Source organism: Furipterus horrens, unplaced genomic scaffold, assembly GCF_987537825.1.
Source record: "Furipterus horrens unplaced genomic scaffold, mFurHor1.1.pri manual_scaffold_2, whole genome shotgun sequence".
NCBI classification, from domain to species: Eukaryota; Metazoa; Chordata; class Mammalia; order Chiroptera; family Furipteridae; genus Furipterus; species Furipterus horrens.
In genome coordinates, this window is record NW_028327172.1 from 217,296,352 (window position 1) to 217,314,736 (window position 18,385).

The 18,385-nt window shown below is 63.3% G+C and overlaps 1 protein-coding gene across 2 annotated transcripts in view; it reads left to right on the forward strand.

The window, feature by feature from the left end:
- The window catches only part of ZFYVE28 (zinc finger FYVE-type containing 28), a 46,471-nt gene that overhangs the window by 9,751 nt on the left and 18,335 nt on the right, over positions 1 to 18,385 (forward strand). The window contains exons 2-9 of one of the 2 annotated variants that reach the window (XM_090267161.1): positions 1,885 to 2,110; positions 3,015 to 3,155; positions 7,749 to 7,886; positions 8,450 to 8,652; positions 10,033 to 10,122; positions 10,487 to 10,576; positions 14,857 to 14,958; positions 15,971 to 17,119. In XM_090267161.1, coding sequence (XP_090123287.1) covers positions 7,779 to 7,886; positions 8,450 to 8,652; positions 10,033 to 10,122; positions 10,487 to 10,576; positions 14,857 to 14,958; positions 15,971 to 17,119 — 1,742 coding nt within the window. In that variant the 5' untranslated portion in view covers positions 1,885 to 2,110; positions 3,015 to 3,155; positions 7,749 to 7,778. The remainder of the gene's footprint in view (positions 1 to 1,884; positions 2,111 to 3,014; positions 3,156 to 7,748; positions 7,887 to 8,449; positions 8,653 to 10,032; positions 10,123 to 10,486; positions 10,577 to 14,856; positions 14,959 to 15,970; positions 17,120 to 18,385) is intronic. The other variant, XM_090267160.1, reaches the window with a different exon arrangement.

Sequence of the window (18,385 nt, forward strand, 5' to 3'; positions counted from 1 at the left end):
TGTGTGGTCAGTGAGATGTCTTTGGTGGCGAGGACAGAGCCCTGCTTCTTTGAGGGGGAGCTTTGAAGTTTTACTTTCAAGGCCGGAGGGAAAGGTCCCGTTGTTTTGCTTGGATCAGGAAAGGGAAAAAGAGCCTTTTCTTGGAACTCCAGGAGCTTCTCGATGAACTTGCGATCAAGGGCGGCCATTTGCGCATTGGGTGTGGCAATGTGAGAAACGCTCACAGTAAAAACCGGGACACAGGACCTGAGCAGCAAAGCGAGGCCTTTATTCACGAGTCTGCAGAGCCGGGCGCGCCCTCACAGCCAGGAGAATGTGTGCGCCCAGTAGACAAAGATGGCAACTCCCCTCTCAGAGATCCTCTAATTACATCTGCCCTTTGTTATTGCTGATTTTATACTGGTTTGGGAGTCACTGTGTCCTTGTTTCCTACAGCAGGAGACGGGGCAGGAGGGGCACAGCAGACGTAGCTCCTGGGTTTCCTTTGAGCGGTGGGAGGTCTTCAGCGAGGGGAGGAAGGGCAGCTGCCGGAATTCATCGTGTTGGTTCCATAAGCTGGGCTCACGGGCCAGTGAGATGCGCTCCCCAAGTTATTTCATTCGCTGCGGAGGGTACACGGATCTGGACTGGCTCGTAAACACTGACTGTGAACAACCTCCTCCCAGGTCACGCACAATATCGGCCTTGGTGAACGAAAGGCAGAACGCGGCCGCAATGTGCTTTCTTTGAGAGTTTTGCTTACTTTATGCTTTTGGGCCCGTCTTTAATGCCATTTGGTTTCTGCACAGTCTCCCCTCTGGCCTCAGGCTCTCCGTCTGGCCGGTGATGACTCAGCGCTGCTCACTGCAGGGAGAAGTCGTGCCCTTGGGCGGCAAGCTGGCTGGAGGGCTTCGCCCTGAGCCTGTACCCTGCGCTGCTTACCTGGCATTGTTTACTCTTTTTTAAATTTAGGTAGAATTCAGGCAACGTAACTAAGCCCTTTTAAAGCGAACAATTCAGTGGCATTTAGTACAGTCACTGTGGTGTAGCCGCCGCCTGTAAAACCTTGTCATCGCCCCCAGAGAAAGCCCATTCCTGGTCACCAGCCCTCCTGGCCCCCCTCACCCAGCCCTGCAGCCCCCCATCTGCTGAGGGGCTGCTTTCAAAAGTGCCTGAGGAGCAGCTTTGAAGGGTTACATTTAGCTTCATGGCGACTTGTCACTGTCAGTGTGTTTAAGGGTGGAGGGCCACCGCGTGGTGGGGCACACCTGACCCCGGCACAGCACTGTGGCTGTGTGACCTTGAGCGGTGTCTTGGCCTCTCTGTGTCCCAGTTTTCTGCCCTCCAGATGAGGCCGGCGATGGCATCGCGCACAGGGCTGTGAGGAGCAGAGGGGACGGTGCTCCTGGAGTGGGACGGAGCCAGCCCACTGCACGTGCCCGAGTGGGAGGACTCGCTTCAGTCTGATACGGACGAACCACAGGACGCGTCACACGCACCCTGACAGCCTGCAGAGTCAGCTTTTCTTGACTAGAGAGCTGAGGGCCTGGGGTTGGCAGCCTGGTTCTAAAATGCCCGCATCGGGGCCCACACCCTAATCTGCAGCCCCGTGAACACGGGAGTTCCCTCCCTCGGCTGTACGTGGCGGACACACGGCACCCTGAGCTTGCTGCAGGAGGCCGCCGGGGGACCTGAGCTGGTCACAGCAGCCTTGGGGTCAGGAGGTTTCCTCGTGGGGCCGCTGGCTCCACAGCCAGGGGCCTGAGCTGCCGCAGATGTCCTCATGCAGGGCATTTTGATCACAGTCCTGCACATATGCGCTTCCACGTGTAACACAGGCACACCTACATGCATGCATAGTCACACGTGCACACATGATGACCAGCTCCCCCTGCCCGCCCACAGTCCCATAGGTGCACGTGGAAGTGGCAGCCTCTCCAGGACACAGGGAGAGCTGAGGGGCTGCGCACGAAGCCCTCTGCAGGCTCAGTCCCCACCTGGGTCCAACAGGAGCAAGTGGTGGCAGGCATCATGGCCGCCTTCACCTTTCCAGAGCCTGAGTCACGGCCTCCCCGGCTGCGGTCTGCACAGCGGGGCCCATCGCCCGGACACTGGTGTGTCTGGACCCAAGGTCTGTGCGGGACACATGCTGAAGACCATGTGCCTTCTTCTTCCGTGGACAGGTGTGGGTGTGGCCCCACGTCGGGTCGTCTTAGCCTCCTGGGAGCGTCACTCTCCGGTGCCCTGAATTCAGGCCTGTCCTGCTCGCTGGGCCAGATGAGTCTGCGGGCAAGCGGGCAGGGCAACAACAAATGAAGGGGGCTCTGCGTGCCCCTCCCATACCCCCCACTGTGTGAGGGGGGTTGGGAAGGGTTGGGGGCCGGAAGGACCCCAGTGGGTTGTGGTGACCAAGGCCACCTCCTGAGCTAGGTCTCAGGACATCATTAGTCAGGTGGCCATCATCCTGTGGACCCCGCTCTTCTGGAGCCCCCTCTCTGTGGGTCGTTCTTCCACAGGAGGCTGTGGGGGCTTCCCATCCGGCTTCCCTCTGGGGCCCCACAGCCTGGGGTGGCCTCTGAGAAGCAGGCACAGCCCTGGGGTTGCAAAGCAGAGGGGTTCACGGGTGTCAGGGACAAGGAACAGAGAGATTCTCGTGTAGGAAGCTGATGGGAGAGCTCACACTGCTCGCTGCCCAAGTGTCAGGGCACTGGGCTACGGCCATGGCTCATGGCCTAGGACAGGCCACCCGCAGTGCCCGCCCGCCTCCTGCCCGGCTCACGCCCACTGAGCCCGGCTCACGCCCGCCTCCTGCCCGGCTCACGCCCACTGAGCCCGGCTCACGCCCGCCTTCTGCCCGGCTCACGCCCACTGAGCCCGGCTCACGCCCGCGTCCTGCCCGGCTCACGCCCACTGAGCCCGGCTCACACCTGCCTCCTGCCCGGCTCACGCCCACCTCCTGCCCGGCTCATGCCCGCCTCCTGCCCGGCTCACGCCCACTGAGCCCGGCTCACGCCTGCTGTGCCTGTCTCCTGCAGAGGTCGGACCCGCAGCTGCTTGCCCAGTTCTACTATGCCGACGAGGAGCTGAACCAGGTAGCCGCTGAGCTGGACAGCTTGGACGGGCGGAAGGACCCACAGCGGTGCACGCTGCTCGTCAGCCAGTTCCGCTCCTGCCAGGTGAGCGCAGCCAGGCCAGTCTCAGGTGAGGCGAGGTCTAGGCGCCATTCAGTGTCACGGAGAGGCCCTTCAAGTTCCCTGTGCTGTCACCCTTCCATGTGATGAACTCTGTTTCCACCCGGTGTCACTCTCCTGCTGAAAGACTTTCTTTAGCATTTCCTGTAGTGCTGGCTTACTCGCTGTGGGTCCCTTCCCCTCTGCTTGAATGAAGAAGTGTACTGCGTTCAATTTTTGAAGCAAACTTTGCAGTTTGGTTATTTGCTTGGTGTAGAATTATCAGTTGTTGACCATTCCCCCCCTCAATATGTTATAGGCTCTTTCCATGCTCGTTTTTAATCCTCAACTGAGGACATGCTTACTGATTTTAAAGACTTTATTTATTTACTTCTAGAGAGAGGGGAAGGGAGAGAGAGAGGGAGAGAAACATAATTATGTCAGAGATACATCAGTCGGTTGCGTCTTGCACCCCCAGCTGGGGACCTGGCCTGCAATCCAGGCCTGTGCCCTGATGGGGAATAGAACCGGCGACGCTTTGGTTCGCAGTCCAGGGCTCAGTCCACGGAGCCACAGCAGCCGGGCTGCTTGCTGACTTTAGAGCGAGGGGAAGAAGGGAGAGAGACAGAGACAGAGAGAAACGTCAGCTGGTTCCTCCCATACGGTCCCCAGCTGCCCCAGCTGGACTGAACCCACAGCCAGGCGTGCGCCCCGACCACGAATAACCTGCAGCCTTTGGGTCTGCGGGGTGACCCCCGGCCCACCACCGGGCCGGCGGGCTCTGCTCACTGGCACTGTGTCCGGTGGGAAGTGATAGCACGCCTTGTTCTCTCCGGCTGCTTGTAAGAGTCTCTCTTTTTCTTAGTTCCGGTCAGTTTCTGCTTTGGTTCGCTGTGTTTTCCTCATCGTTTCTTGTGCTTAGGAGTCACTGACCTTCTTGCATCTGGGAGTTTATAGTGACACATTGAATTTGGGAAAAATTCGGCTTTTATTCCTTCCAATCCGTGCTCTATCTCCCTCCTCCTCCTTTCGGGCCTCGGATTATATGTGTACGTGACGTCTTGAAGTTGGCCTGTAGCTCACCAGCGATCTGTCCTGTTAGTTTATTATTTTCTCTGATTCATTTGGAGAGTTTCAATTGCTGTCTTCAAGTTCATTGTTCTTTTCTTCTGAAATGCCTGATTTGAAGTTCGTCCCATCCAGTGTATTTTTTTCCATCGCAGACGTGGTAGTTTTCATCCCTGCCTCGGCTGGGCTCCTTCTTATTTCTTCATTGTCCCTCTGTCACTTCCCGAACTCGTGGGCGTGGGCTGTAACAGGGCCTCAGTGTGCAGGCGGCTGATTCCATTCTCCGCGGCCGGTCTTGGCTGCTTTTGACTGGTTCCATTTCTTTTCCTCACGTGACCCATTTGCCTAATTCTTCTCAGGCCGGGTGACTTTTTCCTTGTGCAGGAGGCTGGCAGGCGAGCCTGCACTGCTCGCTGCCTGGGCATCCGGGCCTGGCGATGTCTTTCTCGGGCGCCCGACGTGGAGAAGTGTACCCTGCTGGGAGCTGCACATTTCCATCTTCCTATAAACCCCTCCGAGCTTTGTTTTGTGCTGCAGTTTGGTTACGTGGGAACAGTTTGACCCTTTAGGATCCTGTTTCTAAGGTTCGGCGGGGTCAGAGGTGTGTTTACTGCGGGGTGACCCGTCCGCTACTGAGGCTGTGCCCAGGGGACTACGCTGTGCCCTGATTCTGGCCACTGCGCCCTCAGGTCCGTCAGGTCCCCTGCCTGGTCCTCACCGGCGCGTGGTGGTCCGTGTCCTGCCGAACCCTCAGGGCCCCCAATCCTGAGGGTTGTCCTGGGCAGTGCTCTCTGCTCTGGTCTCTGTCCCCTGGATTCTAGCTGCCTCTCTGTGCCTGGACTCTCAGCTCTGTCTCTTCAACCAGGGAGTTTTCAGGGGTTCACTGGGAGCCTGAGTCTGGACGTCCCCTCAAGGCAGTGGCCAGGGTGGTCACAGTCCCCCCTTGTCTGCTTCTCTCCTCTTGGGACCCCGTTGCTTATGTCCTGTCCCTTGCAAACCATGTCCTGTTTTTCTCCAATGTTGTTGCCGCCTGAGGGAACATTTGGTCCCCGTTGCTCCACCGGGGCTGGGACCGGAAGTCCCAGTGAATGTGTAGCGGGCACACCTCGTGCTGGGCACAGCCGAGGCACTGGGCCCCGTCAGCGAGCACACACGAGCCCTGCCCTCGCCCTCGCCCTCGCTCTTGCTGGCTGGCGTCCACTCAGAGGCCGGCGGCTTCGGGCCAGACACACGGCCTCGCAGCTCAGCGCACGGGCTGCCTTCTGACTTTCAGTCCCCTCCCCCACCCCTTTGACTGCCATCAGTTTGTTCTCTGCGTCTGTGGGTCTGCTGCTGTTGTATTTGGTATGTTTGTTATTTTCTGCTTTAGATTCCGCGTCTGTGTGCCATCTGCGTTGTGGCAAAGGGCAGGATTTCCTTTTTACACCGAGTCGTACTTCATTGTACGTATGCACCGCCCCTTCTGCACCCACCTGTCAGTGCCCAGACTGGGGCTGCTGCGTGTCCTGGCCACTGTAAGTGACGCTGCGGCGGACACGGTGCGTGCGTCTCGTGAGTGGTGTGCTTCCTGCACCCCGGCTCTCAACGGGCGCTGACACTTGCTGAGCACTGACTGCTCTTCCTTGGAAGGATCTGTTCACCACTTTATAGAATCATGAGAAAGGGCCCGCCCCACCCAGAAAACCTTTTAGAGAGAACTCACACTAGTGCCAGTTGGTGTTGGTTGGCTGATGTTTTCCATGTGGTGCAGAACCTCCCGCAGAGGTTAGTGCGTTGATTTTTACATCGGAAGGCAGGCTTCCCCCTCAGGGCGGTGTTTCTTATCTCCTTCCTAAGAAAAAAAACAGCCTCAGCTAGGGGAAGGAGGGTCGCAGAGATTTAAATTTGCTGAGGTCGAGAGTGTCAGCATGATCTTTCTGGAAAGCAATCTGGCCGATTGTAACCAGAGTGTGTAAGTGCAGTTTATACTCTTGACCTTGTAATGCCACTTCTAGAAGGGAGGGCGCCCGAAGGAAATCGCCCCGATTCAGTCTCAGGCGCCAGGACAGGGGCTGCAGCACCATTCATGCTGGTAGAGAGTTGGGGACGTCACAAGCGTCCAGCAGGGCAGCCGCAGTGAGTTAATGGGAGGGTCACCCGCTCCAGTCTCACAGGTCTCCGAAGCAAGGCAGTTGTGTGAAGTCATAACATGTCCCGCAGTAACGACAGCCGCGGGGCCCAGGACTGTGTGTGTGCACAGGCTGAGCTCCGGGCAGTGACTGGAGCGGTGTCCCCGGAACAGGAATTGGGAGACCCCCCCCAAGTTCTCCCCAGGGCACCCCCTGGGTCTCTGCTTCCCCACCGCACCCAGGGTTCCACTGGGGACTGGGCCTCAGATTGATCTAACAAAGCAAGTGCCAGCGTTCCTGTAACTGCACAGCATGAACGGTAGGTGCTGAACGAACAGGATGATTGAGAAGAAGAGAACGGACGGGAACTTACGAGGCAGTAAAAGCGATCTTGTTACCCTTCTGGGCACCGTGTCCAAACAGTTGGTCTCAGCGGCCTGTCCCAGGCTCACACCCGCGTGAGGGCCGTCCACATCTCCAGGTCCCGGGGGGTGGGGTGGGGTGTCCCTTTGCTGCTGGCCTGTCACCCTGGTTGATCTGCTGGTTCCAGAGGGGTTGGGTGGGGATGCGCCGATGAAGGAGCCCTCTGGGCGCTGCCCCGAGGAGCGAGGTGGGGCTCAGCCAGGACGAGCACTTCGCCCGGGTGCCCAGCCCGCGGAACGTCTGTCTGCGCCCTGGCTCCCGTTGGCGCGGGCGCTGAGCAAGGCCTCGCACGCGTGCAGGGGCCAGGCCTCGGAGTGCCGTCTGTGGGCGGGTGTGAGGGGCTGGTGTCACACACCGTTAGTGACGCTGTTCCCACAGCAGGTCTGGAACATGCCAGGAACATGCCCAGTGTGACAGGCTAATAGCGACAGCGAGCTGGCAGCGAGGGTCACCTTGGTGTGCGTCTGTCCTCCGTGTCACTCTGTCCCTCCAGCTCTGTCCTAAGAGACTCACGTGCAGCTGTTCAGGATGGGGGGTGGGGGTGTCAGGGTCAGTCACTGCCACCGAGGCTGCGGGGAGCACAGAGTGGGGCTGCAGGGGTGGGCTAGGCACAGGGTGCTGCTGTGCCACTGGCCGTCGAGCAGAGAAGGTCACAGAGCTGCGTGCACGCGGCCGGCGTTCCAGGTGAATCCTCGGTGGGCAAAGGCAGGTTTACGTTTGTGAGCGTGCGGAACAGTGGTGTAATTACTTATTGACGATTGTGTTATTTTCCACATGAACAACTGTAAGCCTGCGTTTGCCCCGCCCTGTATGCGTGACCTCCCTACACACGAGCAGGGCGGGGGGGGGGGCAGCAGTCGCGCCCCTCACTCTAGGTCCTTCTGGACTCTGAGCCGCGGTAGCAGCTGCAGGGCCGCGTGGGCTGTGCTGTGGGTCGTCAGCCTTTCACGCTGTGACCTGCCAGCTGCAGCCACATCATAGTGCCCTCCCTCTGTTTCAGGACACCGTGTTAAACATCATTAACCAGATCATGGACATGTGCATCCCGCAGGACCGCGCCCCCAGGGACTTCTGCGTCAAGTTCCCCGAGGAGATCCGGCACGACAACCTGGCCGGCCAGCTGTGGTTTGGGGCCGAGGTAGCAGCTGCGCGCCTGCGTCCGGGGTGCGGCGGGCGTTGTCCAGCCGTTTTTCTGTGCGCCCCGGTCAGCCCTGGAGCATGGCCCCTAACATGGTGTCTGGGGGGCTCCTGTGGGCTGGTGAGGGAGGGGACAGGCATCCGTGGCCCTCCCCCCCAGCCTGCCTCTGGGGTCTAGGGCATAGTGAGAAGACCTGTGACCCCTGCCACCATTGCTCTGGACTTAGGAGAAGCCCACTCCCTTGAACGCTGCCCCAGAGCAAGCAGGAAGGACTATGGGACAGGGGTTCCCAGCAGAGAGGACTTGGGGAGCTCCTGGGGGGACGGCACGCCCCAGCCTGTTCCACGTGTGCCTGGCTTTGGGGACCACAGTCGTCTCACGGGGATGGGCCCAGCTCAGTCAGCTGACCTGTCTGAGCTCCTGATCTTCGCAGGCCAAAGGAGCCACAGTGGGGGGCAGTGGAGTGGGAGGAGCCCCGGCAGGGGGCAGTGAAACCTGGGGCAGCTGAGCCAGTCTGGTCGGCCCCGCGGGGCCCAGGCACGACCCGGTGCTCCTGCCCGCAGTGCCTGGCCGCCGGCTCCATCATCATGAACCGGGAGCTGGAGAGCGCGGCCATGCGCCCGCTGGCCAAGGAGCTGACGCGCAGCCTGGAGGACGTGCGAGGCGCCCTGCGCGACCAGGCACTGCGGGACCTCAACACCTACACGGAGAAGATGCGGGCGGCGCTGAGGCACTTCGACGTCCTGTTCGCCGAGTTCGAGCTCAGGTGACCCCGAGGGCCACCCTGTGCTGGAGGCTGGGGGTCGTGGCCTGGGCCGTGCGGGGGGCAGCGCGCCAGCTCCGTGGGGCTGTTCTCGTGTTTCCAGCTACAGAGTCGGGCGGAGGGAGGAGGCGCAGCTGGCTGAGGGCTGTCTGGGGTGTCGGTGGCCCTGGGGGACACGGCGTGGGGCTGTGGCAGAGAGGCCAGGGCAGCTTTCCAGGGAGGGGAGCCGCATCTTGAAGACAGGGAAAGGGGACCCAGGGACAAAGCACACCCAGGTGTTCCCCCACGGCCACCCCTCCCTGACACACCTCAGTGGTAAAGCCCGGGGGTCCTGTGAGGAAATTGGTCACGGGGCCACCACGAGCCTCAGTCTGCCGCTGCCTGCTGCCCCTGCTGCCCCCCCGCCTCCAGCCTCGCCTGCCCCTCACCCATCGGTTCACTCGCTCACCCCACAGTCCCCTGACCCGGCTCTGTGTGCCCGGATCTGGGGCACAGCACGTGCAAGAGGAAGCGGCCACTACGCTTGGGGCTATTGGGACACCCAGCTCCATAGGGTGGGGGTGCCTCCCCAGGCCACGGAGTCCACCCCCCACACTCATGCACCGAGCTCTGCCCCCTCCTTCCCAATGCCTGTCCCCCTATCTGTCCCTTCACCTGTCCCCCCACAGCCCAGGGAGCTGCTGCTCCTTCAGAAGGCGGAGCCTGCCCCCCTTCTCTGCACGGGGAGTGCCCCCCAGCCCACCCATTGGCCTCGGCGGGGGATGGGTCAGGAAAGACCCGACTTGGGGGCCGGCCCACTCACACAGAGACCCCATGGTGGGTGAGGGGGCGGCGCTCAGAGCTCACGTCCAGGCGGTCCTGGGTGACGAAAATGGCCGTCTCGTAGCCCATCGAGCTCTAGAAGGAAACCCACCCAGACGCTGAAGGCTGGTCTCCGCAGAGAGGATGGAGGCTGGGTTTGATTCCCTCTGTCTCCCCAGATTTCCTGAACAAGCCTTCCTAACGAGAGCCGTCAGAGTTAGGGCTTTAGAGGGAAGGAGAAACATTCTCCTCTGGGGACTGGCTGGAGACCCATCACCCCTTCACGTCCCCTCCGCACACGTGCTGCCGAGCCTGCGGCTGGGCCCGGGCGCCACTCACCCGCCTGTGTGCTCACCGATCTGTTCACTGGCTCACTGGTTCGGGCTGGTGACGGTCACGGAGGTGGGCAGCGACAGTCGGGACGGGCAGGACCGGGGGCAGCCCTGAGGTGGCACTGCTGTCCTGTGGGAGCTGTGGACGCAGGACGCTGTCGGGGTGGGTGGCTCTCTGGCATCGTCCGAGACGCCCTCCGGAAGGCGCACGTGGGGGCCGGGGCGGTGCTCACACCCTCCTGTGTTGCAGCTACGTCTCGGCCATGGTGCCCGTGAAGTCCCCCCGGGAGTACTACGTGCAGCAGGAAGTCATCGTGCTATTCTGCGAGACCGTGCAGAGGTGAGCGGCCCGTGGACCGGCCTCGTCACAGGGGTGTGCCACAGGACGACACCAGCCCCGCCCCCGCCTTGTCCTTGTTGGGGGGTGTGCCCAGCAGGGACTAATCCAGGGAGAGGCTCAGTCCGCGGAGAGTCATGTTTTGTTCCCCGTTTCTGCTTGTCACTTGGCTGTTTCCCCTCCCGGCTAAGCGAGCCCATGGCTGTATCAGCTCTTAACAGCCCGCGTGGCCGTCCCTGCACTGGGGCTGGCAGGGGACGGGTGGGGGCCAGGGCAGCCACGATGCCCGCACGTGTCACCGCCCTCACTCTGGGGCGGGCACCTGGGGACAGGCCTGCCCCTGCTCACTGCCCCGGCCCCCGGCCAGGGCCCTGGACTCCGGTTACCTGACCCAGGACATGATCGACGACTACGAGCCGGCCCTCATGCTCACCGTCCCCAGGCTGGCCATTGTGTGGTGAGTGTCCTTCCGCCGGGCAGTCCTGTTGCAGGGACCTGGCGGGGCTGGCGGGCTGCTGTCCCCTCCTGGGTGGGGATGGACGGTACTCGCACCCCCGGGAGTGACTGTTCAGCTACTCAGAGCTGTCACCGGAAGTGCTGCTGCGTCCCTCGGCACACGGAGGCCACGTGCTCCCTCGGTGGGGGCCCACCCCAAATAGTACGGGACACCTGACGCCCGATGCCTCACCGCTGAGATCACCCCGCGGACGCCCTTGGGAGCAGAGTAGCCAGTAGGGCTGTGGGGGAGGCTGCCATGACTTGTTTGAATAATCTCACAGGCTGGCCAGCAGGTGAAGCCTGGTGGGTTGAAGCCCAGGCAGGGTGCGTGCGGCTGGCCTGGCTGGGCTGGAGCTATCTGGGAGTGGGACTCAGGGTCGGTCCTGGTGGTCCCGTGGGCTCAGACGTCAGGGCAGCCGGGAGCTGGGCCTTGAGCACACTGCGGCAGGATGCGCACGGTCACTTGCTGAGCGTCTTGGTGCCCAGCTCGGAGCCCAGGTATTTGGGCTGGGCCTGCCACTGCCCAGCCACACCCTGACTCCAGGCAGAGACCCCCCCCTCCTGCCAGGTGAGGGCGCGTGGGCTTGGGGGGCTGTGGGGACCTGGTGGCGGCTCTCACACAGGCGTGGAGCCGGGCGGAAGGCAGGGACAGGTGCCGGTGGTGGAGGCTGTCAGTGAAGTGGCCGCAGACTGGCGGGAGGGCGTGCAGGCCACGCACAGGCCCCATGGGAGCCCCTCCGGGGATACAGGGCTGCAGGGATGGGGGCTGTGGCCATGCAGCAGGGCAGGGCAGCTACTGGGACAGAGGGGCCCGCGGTAACCATGCGCAGGAGGAGGGGAGCCGGTGGGGCTCACCCTGCCCCAGGCTGGACTAGAACCGTCTCTGCGGCCTGAGAGTCTGGGGAGTTAAACCCCAGGGAGACCCGTGCGGCCTGGACAGGACGTGGACTCACGTGCAGGGAGGGGACTTGACTACCAGGGGTTGGGACCTGGGCTGGGGCGGGGCTGAGCCTGCCCTCAGGACAGGTGGGTGTAGCGCCCCCGCCCACGCCTGCACCCCGCACTCAGCCCCCACAGCAGCCCCCAGGCCCCAGCTCGCTCCTTTCGGTTTTTTCCTAAGTTTACACGCTGAGGAAAGCTGGGGTGGGCACTGTCACATTGCAGGGCAGGTGACACTTTCAGTCGCCTCAACTGCTGGAGTTTGACAATTTCCCTTCAGGTAAGGACGTGGCAGGGAAGGCTGGAGGTCCCTTCAAGGGCCCCCCATTGAAGACAGAACTGCCTCTGAGGGGCCTCACGGTTTGTTACCTTGTTTTCTCTCCAGGCAAATGGCGCTCTCAGGCCAAACTCACTTGAAGAAAAAGTGGTTTTGGTCTTTTGTTTAAAAAACAAAACAGTAAAGCACCGTTGAGTCTGGGGCAGCAGGAACCGGGGTCCCTGTGAGCACAGGCGGCGGCCCTGCCTCTGGTCCCTGCCACGTGCCCTGTCAGGCCCCCAGCGAGTGCCACCAGGGCGGTGTCCAGGCTCAGCCACTCTGCCCGAGTCGCAGGTGCCACCCCGCCAGAGGGTCCGGGCAGTGTCCCCTGGGACAGAACGGTGGGTGCACTGGCCCTGCCCACTCAGAGCAGCCCGGTGGCACCGTGGCCTCTGCTGCCCACTAGCCACGGGCAAATTCTCACCGAGCCCCGCTGTGAGCCAGAGGCCTGGATCTCGGGAACACGCGGGACTCACACCGTCGCGGGGAGCCCACCCCACACGAGACACGTGCTCAGGCGGCACACGTGTGTGGAAGTAAAAGCGGGGCGTCAGAGGAGCCAACCCAGAGCCTTCTGGGTTTTCACACTCGAGTCTGGCGTGCGTTTGCTGAGCTCGCTGTGATCCTCCCCGTCACCGTCACCATCGGCAGAGCTCGGTGGCCACAAGACAGCGGCCTCGGCCTGTCTGTCCCGACTGAGCTGTCCTCCGGGAGCTGCCTCTCCCAACAGCGCGGCTGCACTGTCTTCGCCTGAGGCTTTGCTCCTCCGCCCCTCTGTCTGGGCCGGCAGCTGCAGGGCCCCTGGGCCGGGGGGGTGGGGGTGGCCCATCGGCTCCGGCTGGAGGGAGGCCCGGAGCGGAGCTGGGGGGCCGCAGGACCTGCAGGAGGCTCTGAGTCCCAGCGAAGGCGGCGGCTCTGATGCTGTGAAGGGAGAGCCGGCGGTGGCAGGGGCCCAGGCCAGAGGGGAGGGCAGGTGCTCGTCCCGCCCAGCGTGGGGACGAGAGCACCCTCCGGTTTCAGCACAGGCTTGCCCGTGCTGCCCAGAGGCCGTTGCCCCGGCGTGTTCTGGGTGCCGGGGTGCGGTGGGGGGCTCGGTGCTGGGACCCCCTGGGGCGGACGAGAACAAGCGTGAGGCAGAAGCTCCCCAGGGCCCCCAGCAAACGCCTGAAGCAGCGGCGGGAGTCCAGCGAGCAGCACACCGCAGGGTGGAGGCCCCCGGGGCAGGGGCGGCCACAGGCTCCTCTGTGGGAAGGAAGACACCTGCCCACATTCCCGGAAGCACAGTCGTGCGGGGTCCCGTCCCTGAGGTGTGGGTGGCCTGGGACCCCCAGGTGGCACGCAGGGTGCTCTCAGAGCAGAGCAGAGGGTAGGCGGGGGAGCTGGGAGGAGTGGCAGGATGGGGGTGAGTCCCCCCCCCCGCCCCTGCCCCCCCAGGGGCTCCAGCCCCTCGCTGCCCGGAAGGTAGAACCGATGCCGCCGTGTGCGCTGGGTGCCAGGCCACGCTCCGAGCTGCGCAGGGTGCAGGCAGCTCTGAGTCCCGTTACCTCCGCCCATGGGGAGTAGCCGTTGGTTCTGCTGCTCTGGGGGGTTCCAGCTAATATGGGGGGGAATCTCCTCCGACTTGCTGGAGAACAGACGGCTCAGACTCGTCGCCAGGAAAAGCTGCCCCCACAGACAGGTCGGGATGGCAGGAAGACGCCAAGCGGGGGAGCGGCCGGCTTTGCACCACGCAGGGCGTGCTGTCCCCACGCCTCCTCGCTGCGCGCGTGGCGCACGCTCTCTGTTACACGAAACTGAGTCTTCAGGGAAAAAGTCCTTCCGTTCTGTTCTGTGCATCCCCTCTCCCCATGGACTGGCTGCGTTCCTGAGCGAATGGGACTCCATGGGATGGCAGCAAGCAGACCTGGAGTTGGTCCAAGATCCCACTCGCCTGCAGGGTGGAGACCAGTACCCTGTCTGCAGGTGGACGTGCAAGGCCTGAGCTACCTGGGCCCTGGAGACCGGGAGGGGGCCCCAGAGAAGGGTCCTCCTGATGGGAGATGACACGGCCTGGGGCCGGGCAGGGCTGTGCACAGTGGTGAGGACATCGCCCCGGGGGCGGCGCAGCTCCGCCTGCAGAGTCAGGGCCCCTGGGGGTGGCCTGCGAGCAGGCAGAGGAGGGACAGCGAGGCACAGGGGTGCCTGGGAGAGAGAGCTGTCCCGCCTGGGTGGGGACAGGAGACTGCCTCCTGTCTGGAAGGGGGAGGGAGCGGCAGCCAGACTTCTGGTAGGGACAGGTGGGCTTGGGGACCATCTGGGAAACGCAGGGGCGACACAGAGCCCACAGCTTCTTGAAGGCAGCCTTGAGGGGCTCAGGGCTGAGCCAGCGGGAGGGCTGGTACTGGATTGTCACGGCGGGTGTGGGCCGGGAGCCTGGGAGGCCGTGGCCGGCACCTGGACTTCAGGGAGTGGACGGGGTGGTGAGGCCCGCGCTCCGAGAGTCCTGTGGGAAGTGAGGGACGGCCTGGAGAGCGTCATCGTGAAGTCTCACCTGTCTGCAGTGTCCCCAAGGTGCCATCCCAGATCCCACCGGGACCCGGATCGGGGCCCCCCTGGTGGGCCAGGCTCCACTTCCGTTTTGCTTTGAGGCAGCTGGTCCCAGGTCTGTACGCACAGCCCTCTGCCTTGGTGTCCCGTGAGACACAAACCCCGTGTTGCCATTTTCCGAGAGGTGGGTTTCAGTGACAACTGCGTTGACTGATGAGGTCACATGCTAGCATGTGCACACGTGTGACGGTCAGTTTATGGTCCCTGGAATGACCATGAGCTGATCAAACATGGTTCAGTCTGCTCGAAAGTTTCCACTGCTTTTTCACAGACTTACTCGGGATGGGGTCACAAGGCGAAGCCTGCGCCTGTGCTGAGTGCGAGGGGCGGTGGAGGCCCCAGGTGTGACCCCATGGGTGGGGCTTGAAGCCAGTCTGGCTTTTTTGTCTTGAATGCAGTGGCCTCGTGGTCTACGCGGATGGACCCTTGAACTTGGACCGCAAGGTGGAAGACATGTCCGAGCTGTTCCGGCCTTTCCACTCATTACTACGGAAAATCAGGTGGGGGGAGGGGGCTGGAGGGGGGAGGGGAGGGCAGGGGGGTGTGCTGAAGGCAGTGTTGGCCCAGCCCCCTTATTCTGCAGGACGGGGGTGGGGGGTGGGGGGTGGGGGCGTGGCGGGCGGTTCCTTGTCCTCTTCTGCTCAAGCTGGTGGCTCTGGAGCCTCAGTCTTGGCTGTAGCTGCTGGTTTGTCCCGTTGGAGCCCCTTAGTAGCTCTGTGCCTGTCCTTCCCCACGGGACCAAGGTCTTTGTTACTGGCCAGTAATGTAGAGGCCTTCAGCATCCACGGCCTGGCTGGTGACCCCGCACGGGGCCTCTGTGGTTCCTCACGGCCCTGTGAGGGCAGACTGTGACATGGTGACATGAGATATGGCAAGTCACAGGCTGGGCAGTTCTGAGGGGTGCTCTTCCCTGTGCGCTCCTCTGTGACGGCAGGGCAGGGCTCCACGCGGCCTCGGACCCCAGGCCAGCCCCCACTCCCCCAGTACAGAGCACTTGCTCACCTCCGCTAAAGTCACGCCACTTCTGCTCTCTGCTTCAACGCCCCTTCCTCCAGGAAGCCTCCCAGACTAAGCCAGGCACCCTCCTTCTGGTCGGAATTTTCCTTTGTTGCAGTTCGTGTTATTGTAATTCAATCATCACTCACATAAATATTTATTTTCTGCCTCTGCCAACGTAAACCCCTGAGGGCAGTGGCTGAGCCTGTCTTCCTGGGCCTGGCACACAGACAGGGTCACTGCTCTGAAAGGGGAAAATCTGTATGGAAACCATCGGCTTATCCTTTCACTCCTAAGTGCATTTATTGATGCAATTATTCCGCCCTGAGGACCAGAACTTTCTTGTTTTCAGCAGGAGGTTTCAGAGCCTAGTAGTTCGGGAGGAGACTGCCCGCAGGGGCTGTGCCCTTTGTCATGGAGGAAATGTGTGCCGGTGACAGGGAGGCAGTGTGTCCACTCTCGGCAGGGCAGGTGTGGCCGTTGGGACCTCACTGGTTTCTGTCCTGTCCCTCATAGGGACTTGCTGCAGACCCTGACCGAGGACGAGCTGCGCACGCTGGAAAGGAACCTCTGCATTTCACAAGACGTGGAGTTCCCCGTGCGCGCAGACGGGCCGCCGCCCCCTGCCCTGGCGCCGGCCTTCCCAGCACCGCTGCCCCCAGAGGAGCTGCTCTCCGCCAAGGCCAAGGACCCGGAGGCGGAGCTGGCCTGCTCCATGCAGTACGATGACCAGGAGCTGGAGCAGCTCAGCCGCATGGTGTGCCGGGCCGGGGATGCCATGTCCTGCCTGCTGTCCCCGCCCAGCGCCTGCCCATCCCCTGCTCACAAGCCGGGTGTGGAGGGCAGCCCCCGCAGCACGGCCTCCCCGGCCCGCAGACTGCTGCAGCCGGGCGGCGACGAGGAGGAGGGCAGGGTGTTCTTCATGGACGACGTGGAGGGGGCAGCAGAGGCCCCGGGCAGCCCCCGCGCTGACGCCCGGGAGAGAGGGCAGGGCGGGCCGGCGGGGGCCTCGGAGCAGCAGGAGGACTTGGACTTGAGCAACAACAACGTCCAGGACGACGAGGTGTGGGCGGCAGGTCCCCACCCCTGCAGCTGCCTGGCCGCGCTGCCGCCCCTGGACGGCTGGGAGGGGCGCGCAGACCACGCCGAGGCGGCCGAGATGATCGCCCACCGGACGGGGGGCATGAAGCTCTCAGCCACGGTCATCTTCAACCCCAAATCGCCCACTGAGCTGGGCTGTTCCGGCCCCGCCTCAGAGGCCCCCGGGGATGGCGTCTGCCCGTCGGAACCCGCGGCGGAGGGGACAGAGGGCAGCCTCCTTAACTCCTGCGTGTGCTGCGGGGGCTGCGGGGCCGGCAGGGAGGACGCGGCCGAGAGTCTGCAGGACAAGTGTGGCCCGGGGGGCGTCACCAGCGCCGCCTGCGCTGCCTCGGCCGAGGCCGGCGCCAAGGCTTCCGCGGGGAGACCGGAGGAGACGCTGCCCGCGGGCACCTCCGAGGACAGCCCCCACAGGCAGGAGCCCAGAGCCCCTGCTTCCAGCAAGTGCCTGGCGCTCCCCGCAGGGCCCCCGCTGGACGCAGCAGACCGGCCACCTGGAGGCGGCGACGGTGGGCAGCAGGAGGAGCCGGAGGCGGGGGAGGGTTGCCGGCGCCTGTCGGGGCCCAGGTAAGAGCCTCGGGCCGCCGGACTCGGCCTCCGGGCTTGCACTTCGGGGTCTCAGTGTCCACGTGTTTCCCGCGGGGCCTCAGCTGAGGCACACGTGTGGCAAGGGGGGTGGTGGGGGCAGCGATGCTGCAGACAGCTGATGTCTCATACCAGGCTCTCCTGGGCCCCGCGGCTGCCTCTGAGCACACTCTCCTCTTGTCCTCACTGGGCACCTGGCGCCCACATGCCCACGCGGCTGCTCAGCTCCCGTGGGCCACCTGGGATCCTGAGACCACCCGGGGCAGACTCTCAGGCAGTGCCCTCCCCTCCCCCGGGCGCTCCTCTCCTTGCCCGCAGAGGCCCTGGCCGGGGAAGGCGGGACCCTGGCACTGGACACCTCCCTAGACTCCGGGCTTCTGCCTGTCCCCTTGCTCGTCCTGAGCGAAGCAGACTCAGCCAGACACAGCACGTGCCGCTCCGTCCTTGACGCTGGGCAAAGCAGGCGCAGGGCTCAGCCCATGGGGTTCCCAGGCGGCCCTTGTATTGTCACCACTGGGGGTCCTCTCACCAGGACCCCGCCCCGCAGGCCTTGGTCTTGTCCACCAGGAGCGGGGGGAGGCCTGGGAGCTGGGCCAGAGGGGTGCTCAGGAGGGTGGGACCGGGAGGGGCCTTCACACGGGGGGGGGGTGGCCTCTGCCTCCGCCTTCCGGCCTCGTCCCCCCAGCACGAGTGCGAGGAGCTGGTGAGACGCTGTGGTGTTGGGGCCGCTCCAGCCATGCGCAGCCCATGTGTGCCACGCAGTCCGTGACCCCAGCAGCCGCCTTTTCTGTGTGGGGTCTGTGGTCCCTCCCCACCTCTCCCCCAGCCCCGGGCACCCATTCATCTACTTTCTGGCCCTCCAGACCTTCCTGTTCTGGGGTCTCACATGATCAGACTCACACCCCACGTGACCTCGTGTTTGGCCTCTCGTTGCGCATCACGCCACCGGGCTCATCCACGCCATTCAGCGACACCAGCAGCTCCTCCCTCCTGGTGGCCGAGCAGCGTCCCGCTGGGAGGAGGGGCCGTGTTCCGTTCATCCGCCCGCCTGTGGAGGCGCGCTGCTCCGGCCTTCTGGCGTGACGAAGGCGCCACTGTGAATGTTTGCGTACAGGGTTTCGTGTGGGCACGTCTCCATTCACTTCTCTTGCGTTTCTGCCCAGAGTGGTGTTCCTGGGCCGCGTGGTTTACTTTCTGAGGTGCCGTCACCTGTTTCCCATGGTGGCTGCAGTTTGCGTTCCCGCCGTC